Source organism: Balaenoptera ricei, chromosome 20, assembly GCF_028023285.1.
Source record: "Balaenoptera ricei isolate mBalRic1 chromosome 20, mBalRic1.hap2, whole genome shotgun sequence".
Taxonomy (NCBI): Eukaryota; Metazoa; Chordata; class Mammalia; order Artiodactyla; family Balaenopteridae; genus Balaenoptera; species Balaenoptera ricei.
The window spans coordinates 38,742,402-38,762,577 of record NC_082658.1 but is presented as its reverse complement, the minus strand read 5'-3'; the positions used below and the strand labels follow the sequence as shown (position 1 = coordinate 38,762,577).

Sequence of the window (20,176 nt, the reverse complement as noted above, 5' to 3'; positions counted from 1 at the left end):
CTGGTCTCTGCAACAGCATATCCCCCCAAATCCAGACCCTACATTTGGGTGTGCATTTGACTCAATCACAACAGAAGATTGCAAAACAATAAGTGAATTAAGAAACTTTGAGGGAGCATGGGGTGGGGTGAAACAAATAACTGACACTAACTATCAGGATAGTTCCCAGATTCCCAGATAATAATATAAAACATTATATCATACTTTGGTTTAATTATTACTTTTTATATTACTCTTAGTATATATACCTCTACTGTCCAATTGGGTAGCTTACTAGCTACATGTGGCTATTTAACTTTAAATTAACTAAAATTACATAAAATTTAAAATTCAGTTTTTTTGTCACATTAGCTATATTTCAAGTACTCAGTAACTATATATGGCCACTGGCTACCACAATGGACAACGCAGGTAGAGAACATTTCCATCATTGTGCTGTCTACTGGACAGCCCTGGTGTAGACAGATTAAATTGGTCAAGTGAAGCAATACCAGCTTTCTCTAATATTTAGTAAACCACTAGATCTGTCTTTGTTCACACCATCTATTATAGCTCTTACCACATTTTTAAACAATGGGTAACATTTATTGACTATTTGCTACATTCTATGTCTCTGGAACATTTCACAAACAGGCAATACCATTCTCAATCCCAGGTCTATCTGACTCACACCCATACTCTACTTTTCCCAAATTAGATTGCAGATAGAGACTGTGTCTTAATTGTCCTGGATTAGTCATAGTACAGTACCTAGCAGATAGCAGGAGCTCATAAGATGTTGACTAAATAAATGAATAAGCAAACTTATATAAATAACCACTAAAATATTAAAATATTTGTATGCTTCTTGGTTGTTAATTCTTCACTGATCTCTCCAACTGTTTCTACAATGATGTCATTCTTTAAAAATTACTATAACTTTATAACGTGCTTTAATATAAGAAGGACTAATTTTCCTATTATTCTTAATTTTAAAAGATGTCACTTGTGTAGTTTGACATGTTTATTCTTCCAAATGAACTAATTATTTTGTCAAAGTATGAGGGGGAACTATGTTGCCATTGTGTTTGGGATCATATTGAATTTACAGAGTTATGTGGGAAAAAATTGACTTCTTTTTCATATTAAGTCTTATTCAGGAACAAGTTATATTGTTTCATAAATTTAAATCCTTTTTATGTTGCTCCATAGAGTTTTAACGTAGGTCCTTCTTATTTCTTACTGAATTTATTCCTAGTTATTTTATTTATTTGCTACTCTGAGTCAGAACTTTGTTTTAATGTGTTATTTGCCACCTAGCAAACATTCCTCTTTCTACCAGGAACATTTCCTTCTCTACCCTCAGTCCATGTGCATCTAGGGGTAAAACGTTATTCAGGTCTAGCCAATTAGGAACCACATTCCTCTGGCCACAGTTATTCGTTCAGGAAAGGGAAATAACCCAAGCTGGGCTGATTACAATGAATCCTGTGATTTATGTAAGAGCAACTGAGTAAAGTTACTCTTATTTTCCTGCTTGTTTTGAACCTGGGCAGATGAAGATCTGGTGCTCCTAGCGGTCATTTTGCCATCCCACAGAGCCTGAAAATAAAATCAAAATGGAAAAGAGTACAGCTGAGAGTTGGAGAAATGCCAGGTCTTTATGACATCTTGTGAAGCCTTGAATCTAGCTGTGTAGCCCTTACCTGAAGGGTAGCCAATAAATTCTGTTTTGCTGAAGCCAGCGGTCACTTGCAACTAAAAAATTCTTTAGTATATACTTTAAGCATACCTGCTAGATTTTTGGTTTGAGCCAAATTTGGTCCTACAATGTCCAAGATGTATCCATCTAGTTCTACTCTATTAAGTGTACTTTAAAAATTAGGAATGAATATTGAAGTTTATCAAATGCTTCTTTGGGCATCCTTAGAGATTATTCTGTTTTTTTCTTTTGACCTATTAGTATACAAATTATGTAATAAATGTCCCAATATTTTTGCTTTTTTCACTGCTGTTTCCCCAGGACAGTGCTAAGCTATAGTAAGCCCTCAATAAAATACTCATTAAATGAATTAATTGTTGTACTCAGTATACAAATATTTCACTTAAGATTTTTTACATTGATTACTAAGACTTATCTCTCATTCCTTATTTTAGTTTTGTCTTAGGCAAGTTTTGGTATCAGTGTTATGCTGTGCAAATTTTCCTTCTTTCCCTATGCAATTGGATAATTCATTTTAAAAAGCAATGGAATTATCTGTCTTTGTTTGAAAATGTTCACCTGTAGAATCACCTACTCCTTTCGTCCTTTTTGACAATCTTCTCAATTTCTTTCTTCTTAGGTAAAGTTTTGTTAACTTGTATATTTCTAGAAAATACCCAGGTTTTCAAATTTATTTACACAAAGTTTTCATAATTTCTTTTAATATCCTCTGTATTAGTGATCATTTTCACCTTCTTGTTTTTAATTTTTACACTGGGATATTTTAAATTGATTTTAGGTTTTCTGGACAGGAGTTATGTCTGCCAACAGAAATGCAAGGTTGTTTAACAAACATTCTGTTAGGGATGACATAAACATAAAAAGAACTTTAAGGTAAGGATTTTTCTTCTTTAAGGCTGTTTTTGGAAACACCTAAGAGAAGAGTCAAAGGGCATTTCAGTGGGGACTTCAGTGCCTTTAAGACAATGACAGCAGGCCTTATTCAGTATGCTCATTTCCCACTCTGATGTATGGCTAAACACAATATGCCCTGTAGAGATTCTCCTCAGTGCAGTTCACACTGAGTGATTTGGGTTAAATAGATTAAGGACGTGCAAATAGTTTGGAACTATAATAGATCATTCTGAATCACAGCAGTGGCATGGAGACATTACTGGGTAATCTCTTGGAAAAATATGAAATCTGAATGACCAATGATATCCACCAAAAGAAAAATCCTTAATTTCACTTTTGCTATCTTATGGGGGTTCAGAAAATTCTTCCAAAGTAGGCACGTAGGGCAACACTTCCATCTTGCTACGTTAAGTATTCTCCTGCAGGAAGTGGTGTGAGAACCTCAGTATATAAATTATTGCTGCTTGAAATGGAAAAATAAAATAAAAGTAAAAAGGGTGCGAAAAAGAGAAAACTGTCCAAAGTAGCAGTCCACCCCCTCACAGCTGTAAATGACTCATCGGTCGTTAACGTCACTGTAGTGAGCTGGAGCTGAGCCAGCCATCACCCTGGCTGCAGTGAGGCAGAGTTTAATCTCCCTCATCTTCTCATTATAGGGCTTTTACTTCACGCATCAGTCCAAGAGGGACGACCAATGCTTTGTAGCAGGAATTCCATCCAACCTGACTCTGGAACAATTTGGTTCCAAGTAAATCAATTACTCTCAGTAAAAACAAGCAGAGGAATTCCTTCTTTGCCAATTTTCTATCAAAAATTATCTAGGGAGATAAAGGAAGAATAGGAATGTTTATTTTTATATCTGCCTCACATTCTCTGGAATCTAGCTGTCCTGATTCATTAATATATGCTTTGTTCCTTCTGCACCATGTTTAAAGGCAAATGCTTAAAATAGAACAAATAGAGTGAAATATTAAACTTCCCAACAATTTTGAGTAGCCATTCCCTAATTTTTATAAAAATTGGTATGTTTTTAGTCTGTCAAATATGTATAAGCCTAATACATTAATAAACATGCCTTCGTTAATAAATAAAGCCTCAAAATTTACCTGGAAAAAAGATGTACAATGATCCAGGCAATTAAATCACATTACAAAATTGTCATAAAGAGCTCTATTTACTTATTGGTAGATATAAAATTTAATATAATTAATAAGAAGTTCTGTTACAACTGATTTCTTGAATTTGTATATATGATTTTTTTACTTGACTTCTTAAAGACAAGCTGAAATTTGAAAATAGGTTTTGCTCAAACTCTCCTTGCCCTCACTTACTCATCTTTTCTGCTGTGGCTTCACATTTCTCATTTACTCTCTCCATTTATCTAGATATTATTTATGATAACATACGGTTATGATAATCTCTCACTCCAGTTACCTTCATATGGTTTCAAAATATGCCTGTATTTTTCCCTCTTTTCCCTACTTTTATTGATTAGTTTGAAAAAAATTTTTTTGCTTTTTTTTCAACCAGTGGGTAAACATAATTAGATATAGTATTTTGTAGACATTTTCTGTGAATCACTACACAGGAGAAGATTTTAATATTTTAAAATAAATAATGCAGAAAAGTACTTACCCACAGTCCCTTCTGTGCCATCGGTTTCCTTTGGAATATAATGTGCAGAAAGATCACTCTGAAGGACTTCATCTGATGTGGCTCTGGCTAAAGCAGCAGCCAAAAAGGAAGGGCAGTTACTAAAAGAGAAAAATAAAAGGCTATTTCAGTAAGAATTAGGAACCATCACATTTTAAATTATTACTAATTACTTATTAACATATTGTCTCAAAACAAAATCATACCTTTAAACAATATTCACTGCATATTTGTTGAGAGCATATTATATGGTAGGCAGTCTGCCTAGGCACTGGGTATACACTGGTGAATAACACAGATATGGCCCCTGACCTGGTGGGGCTTACAATCTGGTTAGGGAGACAGATGATGAATAAGTAAACAGATAGGATATAACCTAAAATTGCAATACGTTTTACAAAGGAAACAAATAGGATAGAAAGTATTAAAGGGAAGTACCTACTTAGAATAGTCAGGAATGCCATACCTCGAAGGATGAGAAAGATGCAGTTATGTGGGAGTGGGAAGCTGGGGGAGAATATTCCAGACAGAGAAAACAGCATGTGTACAGGCCCTTTCGGAAAGCTTAGTATGTTTGAGGAACCGGAAGAAGCCCAAAGAAGATAAAGTATAGTGGGTAAGGGGGAAAGTGGTGAGGAATAAGGTCAGAGGAACAGGAACAGGCCAGTTATATGGATCTTTTACTCAAAATGCAGGGGGAAGTAACTGAAGATTGTGAGCTAGACAGTGTCATAACCAGACATATTAATTAAAATATTACTTTGACTGCTGTGTCAAAGAAAATTGGATGGGAACAAGAATGAAGGAGGGTGACCAATAAGGAGACTGTTGTAATCCAGGTGAGATTAAAAAAAAAAGTGATTTTGGAGAAAGAAAATATAGAACTTGCTGATTACTGTATGTAGAGGTGAGAGACAGAAAAGAATGAGCCTGAGTCCTAGGTTTTGGTCTGAGCAACTCGGTGAATGGTGGCATCATTCACCTAGACGGAGAAACCAGGAAAAGACAGATTTGTGGAGGAAAAGGGTAAAGTAGAAAATAAGAATTCATTTTAGCCATGTTAAGTTGGAAAAATCTGTGAGATATCCTTGTGAAGGTGTCAGATGGCTAATTATATATTTTAGTGTGGAGCTCAGAGATGTTAGGAAATTTGGAAGTCATGAACATATGGATGGTATTTAAAACTATGGAAATAGAGGGGAATTCCCTGGCGGTCCAGTGGTTAGGACTCCGCACTTCCACTGCAGGGGACACGGGTTCCATCCCTGGGTGGGGGGAACTAAGATCCCACAAGCCGCGAACCATGGCCAAAAAAAAAAAAAAATTTTTTTTAAACTATGGAAATAGAATAGATCACATAGAGAAAACATAAAAAGAGAACTACTATGGACCAGTGACTTCTATGTGCCTCCTGTTTTCCCCCTTTTGGAATATTAAGTACCTTCCCAACATACGCATTGTATGTTGGGTAGTAGTGGGGAAGGGGGTAGATAATATGCCTCTTTAGTCCCCAAGTTTTCAAATCAAATGGAAGTATATTCAAGGAGCTGTCATCAAGAAATTATACCCAAGGAATATCACCTGGACCTGACCTCACTGAGATCCTGAACCTCAAGCCTGAGCCTGATGCCATTAAGGGATGAAACTTTGGGAGACTTTGTGGGCAGGGTGAGTGATTTTTTTGCATGCGGGAAGGATGTGAGTTGTGCGGCCAGAACAGACGGTGGCAGATTGTTTTTCTAAAAAAGGTCACAGCAATATTTCTGGTCCTACATGCTCTTTAAGAACTGTACCGTTCCAAATGAAGAGGCAGAATCTGTTTTCCCTTCTTTGAATGTGAATGAGACTTTGATGGAAAAAAAAAAGTGGCAAGAGTGATGCTGTGTGACTTCTGGGATTTGGTCATAAAAGACTACATGACTTCCCCTTGGCTTTCTCTTCTCTCTTCCTCTCTCTTCCTCCCTTTTCTCCTTTTCCTCCCCTTCCTCTGCCATTCCCCTCCCCCTGGGACACAGACAGGTTCCTGTGGGTGTCAGCTGAGGCTCCCAGTCAATGGCTATTATCAACTGCTCGACATGTAATGGCAAAGGCCTTCAGGTGATACCAGTCCCAGCCTGAGTCTTCCAGCTGAGGCCCCAGACATCCTGGAACAGAGATAAGCTGACCCTGCATTGCCCAGTCTTAATTCCTGGCCCAAAGAAACTATGAGCATAATAAATGATTGTTTTATGCCACTAAGTTCTGTGCTAATTTGTTACACAGCCATAATAACTGAAAACCCAACACTGAGAAGCTTGGTGGAAGATAAGGAACCTATAAATACTGAAAAGACATAGCAAGATAAGTAAAAGGTGAACCAAGAGAGTAGAATATTTGAAGAACAGAATGGTCAACTGTGTCAACACTACTGAGAAGTCAAACAAGATAAGGGAAAAATTAGATATTGAATTTAATAACATGTAAATAAATCATCACTGACTGGGTGCCAAGACAATTCAATGGGGAAAAAAATAGTACTTTCTACAAATGGTGCTGGGACAACTGGATATCCACAAAATAATCAAGTTAGTGTCTTTCCTTACACCATATACAAAAATTTACTCAAAATGGATCATAGACCTAATTATAAGAGCTAAAACTATAAAAATCTTAAAAGAAAACATAGCAGTAAAACCTAATGACCTTGGTTGGATTATGCAATGGCTTTCCTAAATATGACACCAAAAATACAAGCAGCAAAAGTAAAAAAGAGTTAAACTGAACTACATCAAAATTAAAAACTTTTATGCCAGACTTCCTTGGTGGTGCAGTGGTTGGGAATCCGCCTGCCAATGCTGGGGACAACATGTTCAAGCCCTGGTCGGGGAAGATCCCACATGCCGTGGAGCAGCTAAGCCCATGCGCCACAACTACTGAGCCTGCGCTCTAGAGACCACGAGCCACAACTACTGAAGCCCGCGCGCTCTAGGGCCCGTGCTCCACAACAAGAGAAGCCACCGCAATGAGAAGCCCGCGCACAGCAACGAAGACCCAATGCACCCAAAAAAAAATAAAATAAAATAACACTATAGAAATATTAAAAAAAAAAAAGAATTGTAGTGGTAGTGGTAGTACTTGGGCATATAACCTAAAAGGATGGAGTGTTGTAGTCTGAGAACAGGATACTTGTGTGTATGATTTTGGAGCTGGTGCAATTTTTGTGATAACAAGGTTTAGGTGGGACCAAGAAAGTGAGTGGTTTAGAAAGAGATAAAATTAAAATGTTTACGTTCTAAGTCCCCAAGGGGGAAAAAAAAACTTAGAAAATTCTGTTTATCATTCATCAGTATTTTTCAAATTGTAGATTATGATCCATTAGTGGGTAAATCAATTTATGAATTGTGAGCAGCATTTTTTTTAAAAAAAGGAAATAGAATAAGGTGCATGAGGTAAAGCTAAGTATTCCAGATATATATTAAGTATATACTGAATCCTGATTATGATGAAAAAAAATTTTGAAAGTTACTGCCCTTTAACAATTATGAAATAAATTGATGGCATCCCTTGAAATCCAAATGCTCTATAAACAATATTACCGGGCTTCCCTGGTGGCGCAGTGGTTGAGAGTCTGCCTGCCAATGCAGGGGACACGGGTTCGAGCCCTGGTCTGGGAGGATCCCACATGCCGCGGAGCAACTGGGCCCGTGAGCCACAGCTACTGAGCCTGAGCATCTGGAGCCTGTGCTCCGCAACAAGAGAGGCCGCGATAGTAAGAGGCCCGCGCACCGCGATGAAGAGTGGCCCCCACTCGCCGCAACTGGAGAAAGACCTCACACAGAAACGAAGACCCAGCACAGCCAAAAATAAACATAATAAATAAATAATAAATAAAAAATTAAAAAAAAAACAATATTACCATTTCTCCTTTCATGCTAAGTTAACTGAATTTTTCTTGATGAGTCAAAATCTTCCCTCATAGACCTAAACTCTTTGTCAGCATTGCTTGTCTTTACCTTTCATCACGCTTTATTTTGATTAACTGGACACATCCAGATATTTTGCCCAAGTGGACTTCTAGTATATAGTTATAACATTTACTTGGTCCCTTTGCTGTTTTAAAATTTGTTTAAAAAAATCTGAAAATCTTTATTGCAACCTTGTTCCCAAGAGTTCCCCCCAAAAAGGATATCTTCTGTATAATTATTAAACTATCTGGATCTCGGTTCACCAAAGGTAAGAACGTGAAAACTTTAGAGAATGAGGCAAGAACCATTAGTCTCATTAATGTGTCATCTGCAGTACATTTTTAGTCACAGTTAATGTAATTTTTTACTTTTTGTCAGACAGAATGAAAATATTTTCGGTGAAGTAGGGAGGAGGATTAGCTGACTAATAGCTAGATATAAAACATCAAGCTAGACACCTCACCCACATCAGCTATTCCTACATGTCAGAAAGCTACAACACTTAGCATGAATAAGTTCTTATGGTTTTGACTCTGATTGAAAGTGATTATTTCTGAAAAATCAGAATTGCAAATATATTTTAAAACATAGTCACATCAGAAAATATTTGATCAACTCAAATAAGAGCTTATCATTAAAGCTTGTCATTTCTAAGAGAACTACCGAGAGAAACTAACATGATAATAACATAGCAAACTGCTTTCTTTCATCATTTCTCATACAATACTTGAAAGATCCCTATACAGCAGGTTTTCGAGTTTTAAAGTTTGGCAAATGTATTACATAGCAAATATCAGAGGAGGGCCAGTAATCAAGGCAATCTGGGGAACTGGGATTACAAATGTTACTATGTTGAGAACATTGCTGAAGAAGAGTATGATTAGAAAATTTTTAACTTTTGCAGTATGTGTCATTTTGGGGGACTGGCTCTTTTAAAATCAAATTAATCTTGTTAAGGCCCTTCAAATATAGTCCAAGAACACTCTTTTGCTATTTACTTGTATTAACAGATATTTCTAAGTGGTTATTACCATTCCTATCTTCAAGCAATTCACATCCTGTGAACAAGAGGAAATATGTTTTCATACATATCAATTTGTTACTTTCTTGTTTGTTTTGAGAATACAAGTACAGACTTTATATAGTCATAGATAAAATCTTTAGTTTATGTCTAAGTCATATACAAACTCTATGCATAAACACCTTTTGAACAATGTTGCGATATCATTAGGGATCTGGTTAGTTTTAATTTTATTTATTTATTTTTAATTAATTAATTAATTAATTAATTAATTTTTGGCTGTGTTGGGTCTTCATTCCTGCACACAGGCTTTCTCTAGTTGCAGTGAGCGGGGGCTACTCTTCATTGAAGTGCGCGGGCTTCTCATTGCAGTGGCTTCTCTTGTTGTGGAGCACGGGCTCTAGGCGCGCAGGCTTCAGTAGTTGTGGCTTGCAGGCTTTACAGCGCAGGCTCAGTAGTTGTGGCGCACGGGCTTAGTTGCTCCGCGACATGTGGGATCTTCCTGGACCAGGGATCGAACCCGTGTCCTCTGCATTGGCAGGCGGTTCTTAACTACTGTGCCACCAGGGAATTCCCTGGTTAGTTTTATTTTTTAAGTTTAGTCACATACATAAAAAAATTCCACTTCACGGGAATTCCCTGGCAGTCCAGTGGTTGGGACTCCTTGCTCTCATTTCCGAGGGCCCAGGTGAGGGCCTGGGTTCAATCCCTGGTTGGGGAATTAGGATCCCGCAGGCGCAAAAAAAAAAAGAAAAAAAATTCCACCTCATTAAAGCTATTTGTCAATGAATACATGAATGCATATTTGGATTTCTGTGTATACTGACTTTCTCAATGTTATGTATTGTGAAACAGAAATCCAGCTCTATTAAACTTCATACACTGAACTCTATAAACAAAGCACAGGGTCTTGCTTTAAGCTAACAATAGTTCTTCAGACACACAAAATAAAACTCAGATTCATAAATGTTCTGACTCTTCTTCCCTGCTGCTCATATTGGCTAGTGTCATCTTTATCCTCAGACTATTTATCTGAGTAGGTCAGTCTCGACTCCTCAATTCTATTTCAGAAATAACCACAGCCCAAAACATGCTTGGTGGAAGATTTTGAATTATAAAAATACAGTTGTATCCTAGTGACCTTGAACAGTTCAGTACTTATCAATGTTTATACTAGTTTATTTTAATCAGTATTTTCCCAAATTAGTCCTTTAAAAAGCCATACAGTATATCTGGGAGCAGTATTTAAGGGTGAGGTGGATGTTAAGTCATTGTTACAGACTGAAAGTTTGTCCCCCCCAACCCAGATTCATATGTTGAAATTCTAATCCCCAATGTAATGGTATTTGGAGGCGGAACCTTCGGGAGGTAATTAGGTGATGAGGGTGGAGCCCTCATGAATGAGATTAGTGCCCTTATGAAAAAGAGACCCATGAGAGCTCCCTTGCCCCTTCCACCAGGTGAGGACACAAGGATAAGACAATTATCTATAAGCCAGAAAGCATGCCCTCACTAGATACCAAATCTGCCCGGGCTTTGATCTTGGACTTCCCAGCCACCAGATATGTAAGAAATAAATTTCTGTTGTTTATAAGGCTTCCAGTCTATGGTAATTTGTTAAAGCATCCCAAATAGACTAAGACAATCATTATGGAACTACTCAAATCATTATCATAATTAGTGGAGCATAGCGAAGGAAAACTACAGTACTGAGTATGTTCATGTCTTGTGCTCTAGATGAGCATTGATTTCTTTAGATTTCATAACAGGACCAAGTCATAGGAGAATCCCTAGCATTACTTTCACCTAATGTGCTTGCAAAAAATTTTTTAAGTGATGAAGAATAATTAGGGATCACTGTTGACTCTGAAGCCTGGACATAAACACAAGTGAGACCTAAAGTTTCTGCCAGCTTACTTAATTGCTATTCAACTAACTTGTTGGAGACAGGTTATAGCATAAATATAAGGAGTTAGAAAGCTGGGTTCTAATTCTAGCTGGATAACCTGAAAAAAGACTCTTAAATTCTCTGGATTTTAGTTCCTCAATAGAAAAATTAAGAAATTGAAATAAAATAACTCTAAAGTCTCTTCCAGGTTTAAAATTCTAAATCTATGATTCTATTCCAATAAGGTTTTGAATTTGTAAGATGGGACAAAGACAGTGTAAAGGTATAAATTAACACACTTCAGATCCAAACAAATGTTTTTATATACACCAGCAGAATGGAAATAAATTCTATATATTCCTTTTGTAAGCAATATGGGGATATTCTGCTTTATGTACTAGTGTCTACTTAAAAGCTGAATGTATATTTATTTTGATAAATATAATCAATCCTTGCAGTGAATCTACCAGTTAGGAAAGAATCCCTCAGATTTTATATATTAAAAGAAACAGGCCATAAGCATCATATAAAATAATATTGTTACCAACTGGTTATGAAGCTCTATATTTCAAACAAAAGAGTACAATTTCTTACCTCTTTAAAAATATTTATTTACAAAAGCTTATTATTCTTTCTCCACTCTATAGGTTGACATGAGTCCAATCCAATTTTTCCATTAGAGAAAAGGAAAGGAATCAGACTGGAATTGAATATAAAAGCTGGCTCTCTTTCAGCACTGTATATTGCCATCTTGGTATAAAACAGGAACCAATAGATAAATATATTATTCTAGCATAAAACATTTAATTTTCATTTATTTTCAAATATCATGGGTGGGTAAGTTTTGTTAGATGGACAGGATAGTATTTTAGTCAGATCTTTTTTCTAACTTGACTTGTTAGTATCTTCCACATGCATATTAAGACAATACACATTTTAAGACTGCCAACTGAATTCTTGTTATAAACCAAGCCAGGAAGCATTTTCCTCACAATGCCAAACCTACACAAATCACTAAAGACATTATTAGAGAAATTAGAGGTTTAAAAGTACATCCTTCCTGACACTGACAATGTGGGCGTAAGCACAGCACCCACAGCCGTGTTTCAGCAGTCTTGGCATAGCATTCCTAAGGTAACAAAAATTCTTGAAGGTGGGCAGTTTCCGTCAATTAACTCTGAGAGAAACTCATCTGGAGCAGCCTCACCTCAGCCCACATATCACGATGATGCTGTCTACTCAATATGCCCTTGCTAGGGTGACAACATGTAAATGTTAAATTTCTGATCACTCCCCTCCCCCAAGTTAATCATATGTATTCTAAATCTAGAATACACATTAAATTAAAATAAAGAAGGCAAATTCTCCACCAGACTTGGTATTCTTTTTCTTAGTGGACCAAAGGGAGTTAAACTCAGTGTTGAAATTTTTCCTCTTTAAGTTATTTTCTTTCTTTCTATAGCAGCCTCCAGGAACGCCACCTGGAGTCAGCTGATTATAATGCACACACATCACAGAGTCTCTTAGTTAGCCTTGTTGAATATAAATAATGCCAACTACCAAACAACTGGCTCCTGAAGTGCTGGGTTTGGGGTTCTTACAACAGAAATTTCATTCCCTACTGTTGCTATCAGTGTAATCTTAACAATCATTTGTTCACTCTGACCAGGTTGATATTCAAGCATAGCCAACAGGATCTTAAGTTTTCTGTGAATGGCAACCTAGATGTTACACATTTACCAAAGATCAAACTACCACTAGTGTCATAAGACCACAAAAAGAAGAGAGCTTAGCAGTAGCTCTTTTTTGTCATTATTCTTCCATGACCAAAAGGAATTAAACTGCACAAGTTAACTGAAACTTGTCAACATCACCAATGTACCTTCCTGTTGCTAACTCCTACAGTCTGTTCTCAGATCTGACTCACTTAGAAGCATCTGACTGCTGATTATTCCCTCTACTATGATACACTCCCTTCTCTAGGTTTCCAGAACATCACATTCTCCTATGTCACTCACAGGATTCTGTCTTCTCAATCTCATTTGATGGTTCTTTCTCTTCTTCCTGCCCTTGGAATTCCTTTTACCATGCTGTAAGTCTTTTCTTTTTCTTTTTGCATAGCCTTCATCAATTTCTTGTATACAATATGCATTTCTTATTTATTATGTTTATCATTTATTTTATGACTGCATTCTTTCTCCCACTAGACTGCAGATGTTTTTGTCTACTTTTGGTCATTGATGTCTGATGCCCGGATCAGTGCCTGGCACACAGTGATCAATAAGTATTTGCTGAATAAATAAACTTCTGTCTTTCTGATTTATATCAATATATATTTAAGCCATTCCCTAACTTCTTAGACTGAATGTTGCTTGAGAGGAGAAAATCAATACATTTACATAAGAGTATGTCACATAACATGATGTTGAGTTCTTACATGTAGGCTATGAAACTTGGGCTAGTATTAGTAAACAGGTGATAACCATTGGCAAACAGGAACTATGGTCATATTTACACTTTTGTTTCCAACTCAAGTAACTGGTTTATGCTATCTCTAGTCCCTTTCACTAAGAGATAATGTATTCAAAAATTTAAAACATGTACGGCTTTTTAGTAGGAACTTTAATTCAACCAATATTTTTAAACCATTGACTAGTTTTAAGAAAGCAGGGGTTGGGGCTTCCCTGGTGGCGCAGTGGTTGAGAATCTGCCTGCCAATGCAGGGGACACGGGTTCGAGCCCTGGTCTGGGAAGATCCCACATGCCGCGGAGCGACTAAGCCCGTGAGCCACAACCACTGAGCCTGCGCGTCTGGAGCCGGTGCTCCGCAACAAGAGAGGCCGCGACGGTGAGAGGCCCACGCACCGCGATGAAGAGTGGCCCCCACTTGCCGCAACTGGAGAAAGCCCTGGCACAGAAACGAAGACCCAACACAGCCAAAAATAAATAATAAATAAATAATAAATAAATTAAAAAAAAAAAAAAACTGATGAAAATTAAAAAAAAAAAAAAAAAAAAAAAAAGAAAGCAGGGGCTTCCAAAACCCCTAGGCTGTGCAGACAGCCATGCGGGGCCCCAGCCCAACAACCAGGAGGCCAGCAGCAGCCCCATGTACCTCCTGGGTTGCACAGTCAACCTGCCCTCCAGTGGGCGCACAGCCACTGCACAAGACACAGCCTCATGGCCAAACAGGCTAGGGGCCAGCCCTGCCTCCCAGTGCACCTACAGCAGTCAGCTCATCACAACATAAGGGACCATGCAGCCCACATAGGGAGCACACCTAGAGCATATAACTCTGGTGACCAGAGGGGAGTGTGCTGTGGGGCCCCACAGGATGTCTCCTAAAAAACGTCACTTCTCCAAGATCAGGAAACGTAATCAACTGACCTAACACATAGAAATAAACAGATAATTGGGCAAAATGAGGAGACAGAGGAATATGTTCCAAACAATGGAACAAGACAACTTCAGAAAAAGAACTAAATGTGGAGATAAGCAATCTGCCCAATAAAGAGTGCAAGGTAATGATCATAAGGATGCTCACCAAATGTGGAAGAAGAATGAACACAGTGAGAATTTCAACACAGAGAAAATATAAAGAAGAACCAAACAGAGCTAAAGAATACAATAACTGAAATTTTTAAATACACTAGAAGTAATCAATGGTAGATTAGATTATACAGAGGAATGGATGAGCAATCTGGAAAACAGAGTAGTAGAAATCACCCAAACTCAATAGAAAAAAGAATTTTAAAGAAAGCAGGATAGTTTAAGAGACCTCTGAGACAACATCAAGCATAATAACATTCACATTATAGAGGTCCCAGAAGGAGAGGAGAGAGGGAAAGGGGCAGAGAAATTATTTGAAGAAATAATAGCTGAAAACTTCCCTAACCTGGGAAAGGAAACAGACATCCAGGTCCAGGAAGCACAGAGAAGCCCAAACAAGATGAACCCAGAGAGACTTATACCAAGACACATTATAATGAAAATGGCATAAATTAAAGAGAAAGAGAAAATCTTAAAAACAGCAAGAGAAAAGCAACTAGTGAGGAATTAGGGAACTCCCATAAGACTATCAGCTGACTTTTTAGCAGACACTTTGCAGGCCAGAAGGGAGTGCATGATATATTCAAAGTGATAAGAGGAAGAAAACTTACCAAGAATACTCTACCCGACAAGGTTATCATTCAGATTTGAAGCAGAGACAAAAAGTTTTACAAACAAAAGCTAAAAAAGTTTAGCATCATTAAACCAGCTTTAAGAGAAATGTTCAAGCGACTTCTCTAAGCAAGAAAGAAAAGGCCACAACTAGAAATATCAAAATTATGAAAAGAAAAATCTCACTAGTAAAGGCAAACATACAGTAAAGGTAATAGATCAACCACTTATGTAGCTCGTAGGAAGGTTAAAGGACAAAAGTAGTAAAACCATCTATATCTACAAGTAGTTAAGGGATATACAAAACAACAAGATGTGAAATTTAACATCAAAAACATCAAACGTGGGGACTTCCCTGGTGGCACAGTGGTTAAGAATCCACCTGCCAATGCAGGGGACATGGGTTCGTGCCCTGGTCTGGGAAGATCCCACATGCCGTGGAGCAACCAAACCCATGTGCCACAATTACTGAGCCTGCGCTCTAGAGCCCGCGAGCCGCAACTACTGAACTTGCATGCCACAACTACTGAAGCCCACGTGCCTACAGCCCGTGCTCCACAACAAGAGAAGCCACCACAGTGAGTAGCCCCCACTTGCCGCAACTACAGAAAGCCCACGCGCAGCAACGAGGACCCAACACAGCCAAAAACAAATAATAATTAATCAATTAATTAAAACAAAACAAAAAAACATTAAATGTGGTGAAGGGAGTAAAAATGTAGGGTGATTAGAATGCCTTTGAACTTAAGAGATAATCAACTTAAAATAATCATTCATATATATATATATATATATATACTGTTATATATGAACCTCATGGTAACCACAAACCAAAAACCTACAATAGATACATATAGAAAAACTAGAAAGGAATCCAAACAAATCACTAAAGATAGTCATCAAATCACAGGGGAATAGAGCAAAAGAAGAAGAAAGGAACAGACAAGAACTACAAAAACAAACAGGAAACAACTAAAATGGCAATAAGTACATACCTATCAATAATTATTTTAAGTGTAAATAGACTAAACGTGCCAATCAAAAGACATAGAGTGGCTGAATGGATAACAAGACCCATATATACACTGCCTACAAGGACTCGTTTCTGGTCTAAAGACACACGAAGACAGGCCTAGGGCTGGTTGCCAGGTGGCAGGCAGCTGGGCGCCGCCATCGTGCCACACGGGGGGAGCCGTGTGCCTGGCTCCCATGTCCTGCAGCCATGTTGCCTTGCACCTTCCCCTCAGGGCGGTCCTGCCCTGGTCTGGGCTCAACGAGGCAAGGGCTGGAGCCTGGCAGTGGCAGGGCAGCCCAAGGCCCGAGATGGTGATCTTTTGTGCAGCTGTAAATTACTCCAACTGGCAGGGCAAGGGGGAGAAGCACGCTGTCTCCTGCCACAGGTTTCCCCCTAAAGGACTCAAAATGTCTGATCCAGTTATTAAAGGCTGTTCAGAAGGATAACTGGACCCCCACTAAGTAGTCTTTCCACAGTAGTGAACATTTCACCAAAGAAAGCTTCTCCACGAGGCTGGAGGATCAGCACTGACTGCTCAAGATCATGGCCGTGGCTTCCATCTTCCACCGGACTGAGAAGAAGCGAGCTGGAGGCCATGGATGCCCCAGGAGAAAGGGTATCAGAAAGGCCTCAGGGGGCTCCAGGGGACATGTGAGTGAAGCAGACAGGAAAGGAGCTGCAGGGTCATCAACATCCTCAAGTGAAAACCCAGGGATCAAGCTGGAGCCCTGCAAGTTGAAGTGAGCTGCACTGTAGGGTAAAACTGCACCCAGGGCCACCCCAGAAGCCACCGGTCAGAAACTGGTGCAGCAGCCTCTGGAAGTACTCCAGAAGCCAATCTGGCTAGCGCAGCATTAGACGGCCAGGGAGAAGCAAACATGTCTGCTGCAGGTGCTGGCAATCAGAACACCGCCTCCCCCGATAGGGGCCTGGTAGATAAGAGTGGCATTTCCATGGATGACTTTATCCCCCGCAGTATCTGGGGCTTGCAAATTTACTGGCTCACTTCATTCTTACAGTTTCTCCTCCAAGCACGCTGGAAAGAGGCTGTCTGTCCCCTGAGAGCCTGCTGACCGAAAGAGGCTGAAGAGAGACATGGAGCCTGACTGCAGCAAAACCAGCCTGGGGCCCAACAAGGGCTTGGCACAGAGCCCCACAAGTTTGTCCCTCACAGCAACGCCTCAGAAGCCCTCCCAGAGCCCCTCCACCCCTCCAACAGATGTTACCCTGAAGCCAGGCACAGAAGCTGTGCTAAGTGAGCACAGGGACACCAGCCCCATGTTCATCAAGGAGATCCTCCTGTCAGCATTGGGGGCCTACAAATTCGTCAGTTTGTTGCAGTCCTGCTGCTTCTCATCCTGGCAGAACAAGAACAAAGTGTGCTTCCTATGGGAGCAGGCGGAGAAGGACAGCAAGCTAAAGACCCTGCGACACAGGGTCAGCTGCTTGGACAGCCAGGCGTGCAAGCTGCAGGAGAAGCGGGACCAGCTGAAGAGAGTGAGCTTCCCCTACCTGAGCAGGCGGCTGTCCCCTTAACCCCCACCCTGCGGTCAGTACCAGAGCCTTGAGGCTCCCACACTGCCTGGTTATCATGGGGCGGGGTTCTGGCTGATGGCCTCTGAGCACTTCTATGTGTTGCATGCTCCCTGCTGTCTCTGCAGAGGCTATGATAGTAGCTGTACCTTGTAGAAGAGGAGCCCAGGTTGGTGAGCTTACCTCACTCACTCCAGGGCACACTCAAGAGGCATCTTAGGAATGGGGGTTTAGCTAGTGAGAAAGAAGGCATTTCATGTCAGCTGGGAAAGCCAGAACCACTCAATGAATGGTTGACAATTGGTTTTCCACTTGAACAGGGGAAATCCCTTTGTATTGCCTATCTCACACAAACATAAAATCCTAATGAATTAGGATCTAAATGTAAAATAAAATAGACATAGTAAACTATTAGAAAAATTATAGGAGACTCTTAAAATCATGTGGAGGTTTTTTCATTCATGTTCTAATTAATATCCTTGAAGTTAAAGAATTTTGAACATTAATATAATTTCTTTAAAAAAAAAAACATACACACAGAGTGAAAGTGAGGGGATGGAAAAAGTTAATCTATGCAAATGGAAACAAAAACAAAGCTGGAGTAGCAATACTTATATTAAAAAAGTAGCCTTTAAAACAAAGCTATAACAAAGACAAAGAATGACATTACATAATGATAAAGTGATCAATCCAACAAGAAGATATAGCAATTGTAAATATATATACACCCAATATAGAAGCATCTAAATACATAAAGCAAATATTAACAAACATATAGGGAGAAAGTGACAGTAATACATTGGATACACAGTGATCCAAAATCTATGGGATGCAGCAAAAGCAGTTCTAAAAGGGAAGTCTAGTGATACAAGCCTACCTCAGGAAACAGGAAAAATCTCAAAAAAGCAACCTAAACTTACATCTAAAGAAACGACAAGAAGAACAAAGAAAACTCAAAGTTAGTAGAAGGAAAGAAATAATAAAGATAAGAGCAGAAGTAAATGAAATAGAGACTAAGAAATAGAAAAGATTGATGAAACTAAGAGCTGGTTCTTTAAAAATATAAACAAAATTGATAAACCTTAAGCCAGACTCATCAAGAAAAAAAAAGAGGCTCAAATAAAAAAAATCAGAAATTAAAAAGGAGAAGTTACAGCTGACACCAGAGAAATACAGAGGATCATAAGAGATTACTATGAACAATGACATGCCAATAAATTTGTCATCCTAGAAGAAATGGGTGAATTCCTAGAAACATACAATCTTGAAGACTGAATCAGAAAGAAATAAAAAATATGGACAGACCAATTACTAGTAACAAAACTAAATCAGTTTAAAAAAAAAAAAAAAACTCCTGACAAATAAATGTCCAGGACCAGATAGCTTCACAGGTAAATTCTACCAAACAGTTAGAGAAGAGTTAACACCTATCTTTCTCAAACTATTCCAAAAATTTAAAGAGGAAGGAATGCTTCCAAACTCATTCTATAAGGTTAGCATTACCTTGACACTAAAACCAGACACCACAAAAAATGAAAATTAGAGGCCAATATCACTGATAAACATAGAAGCAAAAATCCTCAACAAAATATTAGCAAACTGAATTCAACAACACATTAAAAGGATCATACACCGTGATCGAGTAGGATTTATCCCAGGGATGCAAGGATGGTTCAATATACACAAATCAATGTGATACGCCACATTAAAAAACTGAAGAATAAAAATCATATGATCATCTCAACAGATCCAGAAAAGCTTCTGACAAAATTCATCATCCATTTGTGATAAAAAAAAAAACCTCATCAAAGTAGGTATAGAGAAAATATAACTCAACATAATAGAGGCCAACAGTTACAAACCCACAGCCAACATCACAGTCAACAATGAAAACCTGAAAGCATTTCCTCTAAGATCAGGAACAAGACAAGAATGCCCATTGTCCCCACTTTTATTCAACATAGTATTGGAAGTCCTAGCCACAGAAGTCAGACAAGCAAAAGAAATAAAATAAATCCAAATTGGAAAGGAAGAAGTAATACTGTCACTATTTGCAGATGGTTTGATACTACATATAGAAAATCGTAAAGCCACCACTAAAATACAGTAAGTCCCCTACATACACATGAGTTCTGTTCCAAGAGCACAGTCGTAAGTCCAATTTGTTCATAAGTCCAACAAAGTTAGCCTAGGTACCCAACTAACACAATCGGCTATATAGTACCGTACTGTAATAGGTTTATAATACTTTTCACACAAATAATACATAAAAAATAAACACAAAAAATAAAGAAAACACTTTTAATCTTACAGTACAGTACCTTGAAAAGTACAGTAGTACAGTACAACAGCTGGCATACAGGGG

The 20,176-nt window shown here is 38.5% G+C and overlaps 1 protein-coding gene and 1 pseudogene across 1 annotated transcript in view; one reads left to right on the top strand and one right to left on the bottom strand.

Annotated features, from left to right (window-relative positions):
- The window catches only part of PPM1E (protein phosphatase, Mg2+/Mn2+ dependent 1E), a 205,180-nt gene that overhangs the window by 19,279 nt on the left and 165,725 nt on the right, over positions 1-20,176 (bottom strand). The window contains exon 2 of the mRNA XM_059906361.1: positions 4,232-4,350. Coding sequence (XP_059762344.1) covers positions 4,232-4,350 — 119 coding nt within the window. The remainder of the gene's footprint in view (positions 1-4,231; positions 4,351-20,176) is intronic.
- LOC132355926 (peroxynitrite isomerase THAP4-like) lies at positions 16,587-17,814 on the top strand (annotated as a pseudogene).